Genomic DNA, 12,567 nt, shown 5'->3' on the forward strand with positions numbered 1-12,567 from the left:
GGATATACTTGGATGTGGACTTGGGACCATCACAGACTTTGGAACCATCAGCAATCTGGGAGTAACTACAGCAGGCTGGCGGTCAAGGTGTTGACTGGACTCCAGGCCTCCCTCTCCACAGTCCCTGCTGCCAGAGCTGGTGGGGGCAGGGAGGCAGCCACCCAGCCTGTATATATAATGGGCGGCGGGGATGCATGTCCAGGGTGGCCTGCTGTGATCCTGAGAGCTATGGGTTGCCAGGACCAGCTCCTGCCTTCAGGCAAACAAATGTCTGATGGCTCAGAGCTGCGAACACTCCCCCACCTCACCCCAGCTGGGCCTTCCTCCCACCTCAGGGTCTCCCTGGGTCTCCATCTCACCCCTGCTGAGCCCTACATCCTCCTCTGCCAGGGGCAGCAAGATTCCACCCCCCAGGCTGGGTTCAGACACCTCTTCGGCAAATCACTCAGTACCTGGGGGAGGTGGGGAGGGAGGGAGAAAGGGAGGGAGGAGTACAGGGTTCCCCTTGCCTGCAAACAGGAACATTGGTGTTTCTCAGTGACTGTGAGAACGCTGATAAAACCCCAGGATATTGAGTCATTGTGGTGGCCAGCTGAGTGTGAGCACTCATCCCCGAACACTCATGCAGGGGTAGAAAGACTTCGGAAACATCTCTCAGGTACACGGCCCAAGCAGCCCATGGAATTTCATAACCTGAGCTCTCCCTCTCTCCTTCCTTCTCTCTCTCCCTCCACTCTCCCTCCCTCTCCCTCCCCCTCTCCCTCTGCCTTCACCACTGCCTTGGGATCACCTGGAGAGACCTCGAAGGCTCCCTGCCACCCAGCCTCTTCCCCCACCGTGTCTGCCTTCCTGGCGCCCATCCTGTGCGTGGAGTTTGTCCTGGGCCTGGCGGGGAACAGCTTGGCACTCTTCATCTTCTGCTTCCGCACGCGGCCCTGGACATCCAGCACGGTGTTCCTGGTCAGCCTGGTCATTGCTGACTTTCTCCTGATCATCAACCTGCCCTTTCGCGTGGACTACTACTTCCTCCACGAGATCTGGCACTTTGGGGCCACCGCCTGCAAAGTCAACCTCTTCATGATGTCCACCAACCGCACGGCCAGCGTGGTCTTCCTCACGGCCATCGCGCTCAACCGCTACCTGAAGGTCGTGTGGCCCCACCACGCGCTGAGCCGGGCCTCAGTGTGGGCAGCCGCCAGGGTGGCAGGGGGACTCTGGGGGGTGATCCTCCTCCTCAACGGGCACCTGCTCCTGACCGCCTATTCCAGCCACTCCTGCCTCAGTTACCGGCTGGGCACGAGCCCCTCAGCCTCACTCCAGTGGCACCAGGCACTGTACGTGCTGGAATTCTTCCTGCCGCTGGCACTCATCCTCTTTGCCATCGTGAGCATCAAGCTCACCATCCGGCGCCGGGGCCTGGGCAGGCAGGCGGGCCCGCGGAGGGCCATGCGCGTGCTGGCCGTGGTGGTGGCCGTCTACACTGTCTGCTTCTTGCCCAGCATCATCTTCGGCATGGCTTCCATGGTGGCCTTCCGCCTGCATGCCTGCCGCACCCTCGACATCTGCTCGCAGCTCTTCCACGGCTCCCTGGCCTTCACCTACCTCAACAGCGTCCTGGACCCCGTGCTCTACTGCTTCTCCAGCCCCAAATTCCTCCGCCAGGGCCGGGCCCTGCTGGGCCTCCCCCAGGGCCGGCAGGACTCAGCCAAGGACGACGAGAGCTCCTACCAGTCGCCTGCTTGGCGCCGGGAGGCCTCTAGGAAGGCGGAGGCCGCAGGGAAGCTGCAGGAGGCCGTCTCGCTGGAGGTCTCCCTGGCGTCTCGCTGGAGGTCTCCCTGGCGTAAGGAGGGCCCTCCCAGGCCTGTTGCAGTGCCGCAGGAGTGAGGACGCCAGGCCCTGGGCTGGAGGGACAAGGTCACTCCCTACACTGTTGCCAGCACAGGCTGCCTCAACCAGCTGGACAAGGGACGTCTGCAGGTGGGTGGCAGGGAGAGAAACCGTGTTGGCTTTACAGTGTAGTGTGTCCAGGACGATGTCCCCAGAGCACAGGAAAGAGCCTGAGGGCAGCAGAGACGGGCAGCGGCTGTGGGGGCTCTAGCTCAGACAAAGGGCCACATAGCTGCCCAGTCCCAGGGCCAGAGCATGCTTACTGTGAGAGGAGAAGTCTCGCTTTAGAAATCAACAGCCAGATTTTCTGTAATCTCCAGTTTGTTCCTTTCCAATGCTAATAAACATCCTTTTGAAAATGCAAGCCTGTCTCCCCTGTTCTAAGGAAAACCGAATAAATGTCTTTGGGTCCATCCAGCCCTGGCGTCAGTAGGGTTCAAAGTGAGGGCCCCAAGATGAAGAGACACTCTGAGGACAGAGTGGGGAAGCTGTCCAAGGCACCGTCCATCCTTCCACACTGCTCCTGGAGCCTTGGCGAGTCCTTAAAGTCAGAACGCTTCCCTGCGTGAGGTCCTCAGGCTCACAGGATGCGCAGCCCACCTGGACCCCTGGGAAACCCCTGCTCCTCTCTGGCTTTCAGCTCTCCTTCTGCCATTATCCCAAGGTCCTGCCCAAGGCACCAAGGACCCTGCCCTGCTCTCCCCTGGGACAGTGTGGGGATCTTCAGCCTTGGCTGTTACCACGTCCATCCAGTTCAGGCTCCTGGCTCAGCTTGGGCTCCCTCCCATGGCTTCCCTCTGCCCCAAGTACCCTTCCCTGGAATGTGTGGTGGCTGCTGCCCCACTATGACAGGGCCCCAGGCAAGGGCAGGGGCCTCAGGGTCACCAGAGCTGGCTCATAGCCCTCCCTCAGGACCAAAGCCATCTTGCCCACCTCTACCCCTTTCTGTTCTGTTCAGTGTGCCTGTGGTCAGTGTCTGAGACTATCTGGGCTAACCCACCCACTGGCCTGGGGCCCCCAGGCACAAGGTGTACACCTGACATGAATCAGGGGTTTCTTTTTGTGTGTGAGGGGAGCGGGGGTAGTGGTTGGCCCTACTGTCCACCGGGGATGTAACGGGGTGGGAGAGGAAGGTGCATAGCCTTCAAGGCTTCCAAAGAGCTAGAGGTCCCTAAAGTCCCAAACATGCACCTCCTGAACCCTGTGTGTCACCAGCCCTAGCCACCTCAGGGGAATGAACACCTCCCCCCAACACACATGCCCCTCCCTGTAGGGGGAGACAGAAGGGGCTGGGACTGGTTCTCCACTCATCACCCCAGCCATGGGCCTCTAGGCCTCAGGTACAGGGTGTGATGAAGGGGACCAAATCCCTCTCCCCAATTCCTTTGGAGTTTTAATCCTCTTAGTCCAACCCTCTCATATCATGGACAAGGATACTTTCCCTCTGTTAAAATCCTCAGGAATGGAGCCAAAGCCGAGAAGAGTCACCCACACCCCAGGAGGGAGGCATTCAGGAGCAATGTGGATGTTGGGGTGGGAGATGGGGAGAATGTATCAGGCGGCGGGGTATGACCTGGGGAAATGGGTTGGGTGGATATTGGAACCCATCTCCCCACTGTGTCTCCAGCCCTTTTCTCTTTTCTGAAAACTCACCGGCTGCTCTCAGAAACCCGCAGAGATGCTGAGAACCCAAGCCAAGTGGTGGAAAGGGATGTGCTGCCTGGGCCGCTCCGGTCTTTCTGACCCCCATGGCCCCTGCTTCATTGCTCCATCTGTTGCTGCCTTTTTCATCCTGCTAGAGCCACTGCTAGGGACTCCCCACCTCCCCACCTTTAGCCACCATGGGGAGGAGCGGGCCAAGCCTGGGCCAGCCCAACCTCAGCCTGAGATTTGTAATTTCCAAGTCAGACATTTTTATGAGAACCAAACACTCCTGGAGGCTGGGGACTGAGCACTTCCTCATGGAGCTCTCACCACAGGAGCACTAACACATGCTGTCTGCTGATCACCAGGCACCTTCCATCCAGTACCATCTCTTCCCATGTTTGTACCTGCCTGGGTTCTGTGGGCAAATGGGGCTCCACATGCCATTTCCTCCGTCTTCTCTTCCCTGGACCCCTCTCCTCAACACCGCCATCAGGTCCCCCCACCCCTCTCAGCACCTGGGCTCAGTCTCCCCTGCCTAATGTAAGAGAAATGACCAGACAGTCCCCCTGGCTTACATGCACTGCTGTCTCTCCGCTTGAGGAGCCCCTGGGTAGATGCTGGTCACAGGGATCAGGCCCATGCTCCCAACTTGCCCTGGGTCCTCCTTGCCCCTCATCTTGAAGTTGAGGACTGCTCCCTCACGGACAAGCGAGGCCACACCACCCTTCACAAGGCCCTCTCTAAGGGGGGTCTTGGTGTCCCCCCATGGGAGAGAAGCAGGCTTCAGGCTGCCACCATGCTCCCCCCACATGGAAGGACTCTCTGGTCCTGAACTTGGCCCCAACCCACTGTACCCCTCTTGGGACTTAGTTCTCCATCTGTGAAATGGGAACAGTGATCCTGGCCCTTGCCTAACTCCAGGAGTTGGAGATGGAAATAACCGATATGCCAGAGCCCTGAGTGAGGAAGGTAGTTTCATGTGTGTGGTGGGGGTGAGGGGGGCGGTGAGAAAGGATGGGAGAGGAGGAGGAGAAAGCAAACTGTGTTGAAGTGCAGTTTTCTACACACAGGAGGGTAACGACCATGGTGGAGGCAGGCTGAGTAAAGACTCAATTTCCTACATTTGGGTTCCAAATAGCTTCTTGGTCCCCGGGGTGGACTGTACTATTTAGTGTAAATGTTAGACAGCACCCTTCTCTCTCCTCTTTCTCCTAACGTAACCCGCTGTCACCCTGAGGGACGAGCAAACAGCATCTATGACTTTACCCCAGAGACTCCTGTGCAGGGGTGAGCAGGCAAGGCTGGGCTGATGGCCCCAGAGCCACTAATCATCCAGTGTTTACTGGGCACCCACCAGGGGCCAGACACTAAGCTACAAAGGCAGTTAATACGACTCTGACCTTATGCCCCTCCAGGCCAAGCCTGGGAGAGATAAACCTGCAAATGGATCAAATGCAACTCAAGTCAGTGTCAGCCATGGTTTTCGAGGAAGTAATGCACCACTGAGAGCACAGAAGGTGGGAAGAGCTAACTCTACCTGGGTGTCAGCGAGGTGATGCGTGTGAACTGAATCTCAGAGGACAAGGAATATAGTGGAGGGAACTGGATCCCTGGCGTAGGGAAGAGCATGAACAAGGGCACAGAGCTGTGAGAAGACTCGGTGTGCAGGGGAGGGCTGAGGGGATCACGGAGGCAAGAGAGGAAGAGGCCTAGGCACAGGGGTAAGAAATAGGCAGGAAAGGCAGGCGCAGCCCTGCAGGCTCAGGAGCCTGGGTTGGTCCTGCAGACAACCCACTATGGCAGGAAACGGAGTGAGCATGAGATTTTTAGGGAGTCAAAGATGATCAGTTTTGCATTTTGATCAGTTACTCTGGTAACAGTGTGCACAGACTGGTGAGGGGGTGTGGGAGATGACCTAGGTAGGAAAGAGTCTGTATTCCAAGCAAGGGCCTGAATAGAGGCAGCGGTGGAGAGCGTGAAGGGCTAGGCGGACAGGTACAGCCCAGGAGAAGAAGAGAAGTGACTTTTTTGGATGATGGGTGCATGGTGGCACATTGAGGATACAGGTGGTGGAGCAGGTTTGGAGGAGAAGATACAGAGTTAAGATAAGTCAGAGGGACTTGGAGAAGCTCCAGGTAAAAATGTACTGTAGCACACTTCAGGCTGCACATAGGGTTCCAGAATCTTCCACTTAGCGATGGGTGTTGAGGTTATAGGAATGGATAGGGTCACCTGGGGAGAGAGTGAAGAGGGCCAAGAACCATCCTTTTAAAAATCCCCACAAGTAAGAGACACACAAGGGAAGACTCGTGAAATGCCCAGAAGAAACCTTTAAGTAAGAAGAAAACCAGGAAGGCAGCAATAAAAAAGAGCATGAAAGAAGCCAAGGCAATCTCTCTGCCCAAGTAAAGAGATTGCCTATTAAAAAGAACAGAATAGAGCCAGCTTTTATGAGGGTAAAAGCCAAACATAAAATACCCAGACAGGCTGCAAAGTGCCTCATGCGAGAATAAAGCATTTTCAGAAGTTTCCTAATTGCATGCTGAAGAAAGTTGATTTGAAAACCAAAGTGTGTGTCTGAACTGTCTGACCAAGCATCTTGGATCAACACCCTGGATTAACAATGCAGTGTCTGGTACTATTAAAAAAAAGGTTTTCAAGAAATGATAGATTGTCATTTGTATAAAATTTTATAGTATGCAAAACATGTTCTATATTGGTTATGGATTCATCCATATGTATTAATTGTATAAAATCATGCATTGGGATGATAAACACCAAATTAAAGAGAGTGCTTAGCTCTGAAATGAAGGAAAGTAAAGAGGGTATACAGGTGACGACCACTATATCTGAAATTATCTTTGTAAAAAAATCTGAAAAAATCACTGAGTAATTTCCGAATGTTACTTAGCATTGCTCTGGGTAGAGAATAAAGGGGTCAGTGTAACGATCTAAGAAAAATAATACGATGACAACAGCTTCAAATGCTCAAGAAAGCTCAAATAGGATGACTAAAAATAGTGTTGGATTTGGCAATTAGAGGCCACTAGGGACTTTATCGACAACAACTACAGTGAGTGGCTGGGGGTGGGACAGAATGGAAGCCATAAAGTCCTGTGAGGGGTTGAGGAATTAATGAGATATGAACTAATGGAGACAACTCTTCCCTCTTTCAACAAATTTGCCTGTAAAGAGAGAGAAGACAACAGCTTCAAGTGAAGCTAAGTAGAGGACAGATGTTTTGGTGGTTTGACTGTTCTGTTGTTTTGTTGACTGGACGGAGAAATTTAAATATATATAGCAGTAGAAGGAGAAGGGAGAGAAGGTGAAGGTGAGGGGAGAGAATGATGATGGAGCAGTAATAAACACTCTGTCCCAGGCCCTGTGCTAAGCACTTTACATATAATAATTTATTTAGTCCTATGAGCTAGATACTATTATCCCATTTTACAGAAGAAAAAAATTGAGGTACAGATAGATTGAGTAATTTGCCCAAGGTCATACAGCTAGTAAGTGGCAGTCTGGTTTGAGTTAGGATGTTCTACTGCAAGGCCCTAAGGGGAGTGGGGAGAATGGATCCAGCATGTGGGTGCCAGGAGGGTCCCCCAGAGGCCAAGGGGCACCTCCTTGGGCGAGTGGAAAGGCACTATTACAGTAGGTCTTGGGGCAGAAGGGAAGACAGGTGAAGGGATTCTTAGAAGGCTCGGTTCTCAGGGGGTGAGGGCTTAGGGAGTGACAAAGGATTGGAACAGCTGGCTCTGAGAATAAGAAAACAAGCTCCTGAAGAACATATAAAAGGGCCACGAAGCAAGCAGCCCCAAGAGGCCTCAGGAGTTGGGCACCCACAGCTCTGGGGTAGCAACCATCCCTGTAGGTTGTATGGTTTCCTCCAGCGACCCCCTGCAGCCCAGGAGCAAGACCAGAACAAATGAAAGGTAAAACTTATCCAGAAGAAACCCCTAGGGAAGTTTGACCATAAAAACCCAGTCCTGGCAATGGAACTTAAGGTTGGTACACCTTGAGAGGGAGGGCATGGGACACTCCGAGCTCTACAGATAAGCTTCCAGAAAGGAGGAGATATTTGAGTCAGGATGAAAAGTCTTAATAAAAAGACACCCAGAACCACGGGGCACCTGAGGCATTTCACAGAGGTAGGGGCTGTTGTGTTCCACCTTGAGGGGTCTCTCTGCTTCCACAAAACCGTCCCTGACAACTAGTCCAGCCTTACTGAGCCCTCCAACCTGGAACTCCCACGAGAGCTGACACAGCCTTCATTACCACCTTTCCTCTTTTCCAGTAACCTCACCTGCACATGTCTTCCTTCTCTAGTGAAACTCTTGAAAGAAACCCAATGTCTCTTTCTCTCTCTTTTCTGTTAAATTTCCAAAATCCCAGCAAACAACAGTCACAAACAGGCGGACTTTACAAACATGGGCTGGAGGGGTCCCAAGGGAGCCTACAATGGCCCCAGCACAGCAACTGAGGCAGAGTCTGCACTGCAGTCAAACAGGTTTGAACCAATAAAATATGCAACAGAGAATGGTTTCTACAAAGCAGGTTTCCACACTCAGGGACGGGGGAACAGTGGAGAACGCCAGGCACTTGGATCAGGCTCCCCATACCTTTCAAGTCAACTCAGACATTTTTATTTCTGACTTGCAGGCCTGACGTGGGTGGAATGCAGAAGAGGGTTCCATCTGTGTAGTGTGCAGCTCCTGAGTCCACTTCACTTGCACGGGAGCCTTCCTCTCTTCCGGGGGCACAGCACACTCCCTTAGCTCACCATCCCAGCGGCCCCACACCCTGGCACTGGGCACAGCAGTGCAAGAGTGGTCAATGGGGAAAAGTCTGCCTGTTGCTCCCCCACGCCTAGGGGACACAAGGCTCAAAGGCCAGCTATTGGGGTGACCTAGCCTCACAAAACCTCCACGTCCTCAAGATGTGGCTCATGAAACAGCAGAAGAAAATGCAGACCCTGGGGAAAGGCCTCTGAGAATCTCAGCGTGGCTGGGCGGAAATCAGACTAACCGCCCTGGCCTCTGAGCTACACAGTGGGCTGGAGCACCTGAGACATGGAGCACCTGATGCTGAGGGCAGGGGACGCACAAGCCTTACAGCTGAGCCACGGTCCCAGCAAAGGACAGCATAAAACCAGGCATAATTTCCAGAAATTTATTGGAAACACGATACAAATTGATTAGTAGATGGTGTCTACTTACAGACAGACAGTCCACACTGTAATATCACGCTCTGAATGAATTATCCTGGGGAAACACTCGTGACCACTGATGCGTGGTCTGGGTTAGTGTTCTCTGGCAGGGAAAACCAGAAATTGGAGGGAGAAGAACGGGGAGGGGCGGACAGGAAACTGGGACATGGCTTTCCTGAGGGGAATGGTGAGGTGGGGCTGCCAAATGAGTAAATTCCCCCAAAGGAAAACAAGGACAACCGTTAAGAAAAAAGGCTTTCCCCCTCCCTCCCAAAAGCACTTTCCTCTCTAGGCAGAGTGAGAGTCTACCAAACCCCACAGGGGCAGCTCCTCCATCTACCCTCACCAGGGTCTTAGGGCAGCAAGAGGCATAAACACTCCAGGCTGGACATGACATAGAGCAGACCAAGGCCACGCCGCACACGTCCTGGGCCTGCTTGCCTTCAGACCCCCTCCTCATCCTCCCCTGCTCTGCTCTGAGCCGTGGGGGGCTGACCGCTGCAGGTTGCCTGTCCCAGGCTCCCAGGTCAGCTGGCTTCCATCTGGGTTTAGCTAACAAGAGGCATCTGCAGAAATCTGGAGAGCATGAGGAACAGAGAAGCCAGGCTATTTCTCCCCCTTCTCTGCCTGGGGGATTGTTTCTGGCAGGGTCCATGCCTCCTAGTGGCCCCAGGTTCCTCCCAGTGGCCTTGGCCCCTGGCTCTAGCAACACGGCCCCTCCCCTCTGTCCCACCAGCCTCGGGTGGTGGTAGCTTCTTGCTCATTCCCCATCTCTGGGTTGTCCCTTGCTCCCTCCCATGTGGCCTCTCAGCTCTTCTGTTTCTGTGTTAAACAATTCTCTGAACTAAAACCCTTCTGTTTTAAATGCTTAGAGTGGCTTCTGTTTTCCTGGTTGGACGCTGACTGATAGAAACTGGGCTGTGGGCAAGGTGGAATTGTGAGAGGCGTGCAAAAAAACCAGTCTGTCCTTCTCTTTTGCACCACTTCTAGGGGTGGGCGGGCGATGATGGAGGAGAGGGAAGTCAACTCGCAGAGCTTGTGTCCTCATCCAAGGGAGCACAGACCAGGCTCAGCACAGCGCCACTGGGCATGTCTGCTGCGGGCCGTGCAGATGGACTCTGCATGTCCACCCCACAAGCTCACTGCACAACAGTGGCACGCCACTACACACACAATAGCGACACCGTGGCCCCAGAAAGGAGGTGCTCTCAGCACCAACAGCTCAGAACAGCAAAGGCAAATGTTAAAGGCTCTCTGGTGTCCTTCTTCCCTTCCCTGCAGTGTTCAATGTGAATGCTGGGGGACTTTCCAGAGATGAAGTGAGAGCAGAAGATCTTAGTCAACATCCCCTTTGTAGGAGGACGGGGCTGCAGAACCAGGGGCTCTGACTACAAGGTGAAGGAAGAGCTTTCTGGGTACATATGGCTCAAAACGAGCTGCACTTGTCCCAAAGCTTCATGTGAACTGGAACTGGGGTGGGCCTCCCTGTTCTTCTTCAGACCTGGCCTGGCCCCAGTCTCCAAATCTCCTGGACCTGGGCAAGGAGGGCCTCTCCCAACAGGCGGAGAGAATGAAGCTGGCAGCAGAGTCACGGGCAACTAATTGTTTCTCTCATCAACAGTCACCATTTCACGTGGGTCAGAAGAAAGTGAAAGGGTGGGGAAACATTCCACCTTCTATGTTTGTGTGCGACAATAAATCCAAGGCAGGGGCACAGAGAGACAGCTTTCCTGTGTCTCTTTCATTAGAGAAGAACACACCACGGGGCATGTGACGTGGACAGCCAGTTGCCTCCTCTCCTTGGGTCCTTTCTGAAGGGGCTTCTCTGTGTGGAACCCTGAGGGCAATGCCTGCCACCTCCACCACCTCCACCCGGCTCGGCTCGCTGAGCACCTCTGACACAGGCCCACCCTCAAGGCCCCAAGCCAAGACCCAGAACAGCTCCAAGAGTTGGCAGTGGTGAGAACGCCCCCAGGTCACCCCCGCAAAAGCCTAAGATGAGAACCAACTCCTCCTCAGAAGCCACAATGACTGCAAAATGGAAAAGGAAAAGGCAGCTCGAGCTCTGAGCATCGCCTTCAGCCATCAAACATCACATCCTCCTTGCTGAGCTGAATCCAGCCTCTGAGGATCTGGACATGTCGAGTGTCATCCTCATTTTAGTGATACCTCACTCTGCCTGGGGAGGTCAACTCAATTGTAGCCACTCTGTCCTACAAGCACCTGGCTTTTTGGGGCACCAACTATCAGCCATCTAGCTGCCTCCCAGCCACAGACCCCAGGCACGGCTGGGAGGCCAGACTCTAGCTGTCTTTCACGGTTCTGTGACTCCGTGCCTTGCAGCCTGTCCCTGCAAATGGAGGGCAGGGGAGTGGCCAGACTCACATCTGCTCAGGGAGCCAGTAGGGCACTAAGTTATTCCTATCCCTGCAGCTGTGTGCACAGAGTGCAGAGCGGCCAGCCTGTGATGCCAGCAAGGGCTAGTGCTGAGGGCAGACAGGAAGAGCCCACGCCAGTGGAAACGGGGTCGCAGGCAGGTCTCCCGGGGCCCAGGCACATGTGCTCTCAGAAACGTTTGAGCTCGAGGGGAGAGGTGAAGGGACTCATGGTGTCATATGCACAGACTCATCTGCAAACACAGTTCTCTCCCCTCACCCTCCCAGGCCAAACAGATTGCATCTGTTTAGAATAAAGCTGGGTGATCTGTGACTCGTTGAAGGACCAACCTGGCTGCAGCTCCTCATTGGCTGATCTGGCTGTAAAGGAACAGGGCTCTATGCAAATGGCTTGTCACAGTGACACACTCGCTGGGCTCCATTTTAACAATCATTCTTGCTGGAGCTGTCTGGGACCAAGCAGAACCAAGTAGAATACCAGCCTCTCTTCAAGGACAAAATACAGATAATACGAAGAGCTCACAGGCTTATCAAGACGATTTTCTCATCTTTTGTTAGAACCTCAGGTAATTCTGTACCTTGGAGGGGTAGGGGAGGAGGGTCAAATGGGATGCATGGGGTGAAGAGCAAAATTTCTCCATTAAAAAAAATAAGTATGGAGCCTATTGAGAAAAAGCCAAGTGACAACAACACAAGGATGGGGGGAAATATCATGAACTGCATAACCACTGGCAGAGTTCTTAAGAAAAATCTATTCAGGAAGACGCCATGTCCCTCCTGTACACACTCATAAAGCTTCCAACAGAGCTGAGCTGACACATGCAGGGCAGCAGCTCTGAGCGCTCAGCAGCCCCACTGCCCAGGGAGCCACTGTGGCCTGAGTGGAGTGTGGAGAAGGGAGGCGGTGAAGTGGCTCCCTCATCGCCTCGATTCTCAGGCAGGTCCTGCTCTGGGGAGTGAGGTCTCTGAGAAGAAAGCGAAGTGACACTGATTCACACATGGGACGCGGCTTTGGGGACGTGCACTCCTACAGTTCCTTCCCCTGCCCCATCGAGTCTTCATGGGGCACACGCAGAGGGCTCCCTGAAATGTACTGGGGATGGGGCTGCCTCCTTCCCAGGCACGGCTGTGAACATCAGCAGGACAGTGTAGTAAGTCTTGGATTGTAGGATGAAACAGGACAGCTCAGTCTGACACGCAGCATGTGAGTTCTGGAAAAGGAAAGAAACAGGGTCAAAGTTAAACGAGTTCCGATGGTGGAGGCAAGGTGAGAAGAAGGATGGAATCAGTCCTCCCACCAACATCATGACAACCTTCAAGTAAAGGAGATTGAGTATTAATTCAAAAAAAAGCTCATGATGTAGTTTAAGGCTGGACCAAAGGAAAGTTTAATTGAGGCCAAGAAAATATGTGAATGACACTGAAGTA

General features: G+C 53.6%; 2 protein-coding genes across 4 annotated transcripts in view; one reads left to right on the forward strand and one right to left on the reverse strand.

Moving 5' to 3' along the window:
- The first annotated feature begins 528 nt into the window (after nt 1–528).
- Nucleotides 529–1,884, forward strand: OXER1 (oxoeicosanoid receptor 1). The gene has a single exon (XM_058550700.1). It carries the CDS (start codon nt 679–681, stop codon nt 1,882–1,884), a length of 1,206 nt encoding a protein of 401 aa, XP_058406683.1. The 5' UTR covers nt 529–678.
- Nucleotides 1,885–11,994: 10,110 nt separating this feature from the next.
- Nucleotides 11,995–12,567, reverse strand: part of MTA3 (metastasis associated 1 family member 3) — a 143,316-nt gene continuing 142,743 nt past the window's right edge. For 2 of the 3 annotated variants that reach the window (XM_058551351.1, XM_058551350.1), the window contains exon 17: nt 12,000–12,350. In XM_058551351.1, the coding sequence (XP_058407334.1) occupies nt 12,325–12,350 (26 nt within the window). In that variant the 3' untranslated portion in view covers nt 12,000–12,324. Of the gene's footprint in view, nt 12,351–12,567 lie in introns of all 3 variants that reach the window. The other variant, XM_058551352.1, reaches the window with a different exon arrangement.

The sequence above is a fragment of the Diceros bicornis genome, chromosome 12 (assembly GCF_020826845.1).
Source record: "Diceros bicornis minor isolate mBicDic1 chromosome 12, mDicBic1.mat.cur, whole genome shotgun sequence".
In the NCBI taxonomy this organism is placed as follows: Eukaryota; Metazoa; Chordata; class Mammalia; order Perissodactyla; family Rhinocerotidae; genus Diceros; species Diceros bicornis.

Excerpts from the sequence above, each read along its gene's own strand:
- OXER1 (XM_058550700.1), top strand. The coding sequence starts at position 679 with ATGGAATTTCATAACCTGAGCTCTCCCTCTCTCCTTCCTTCTCTCTCT.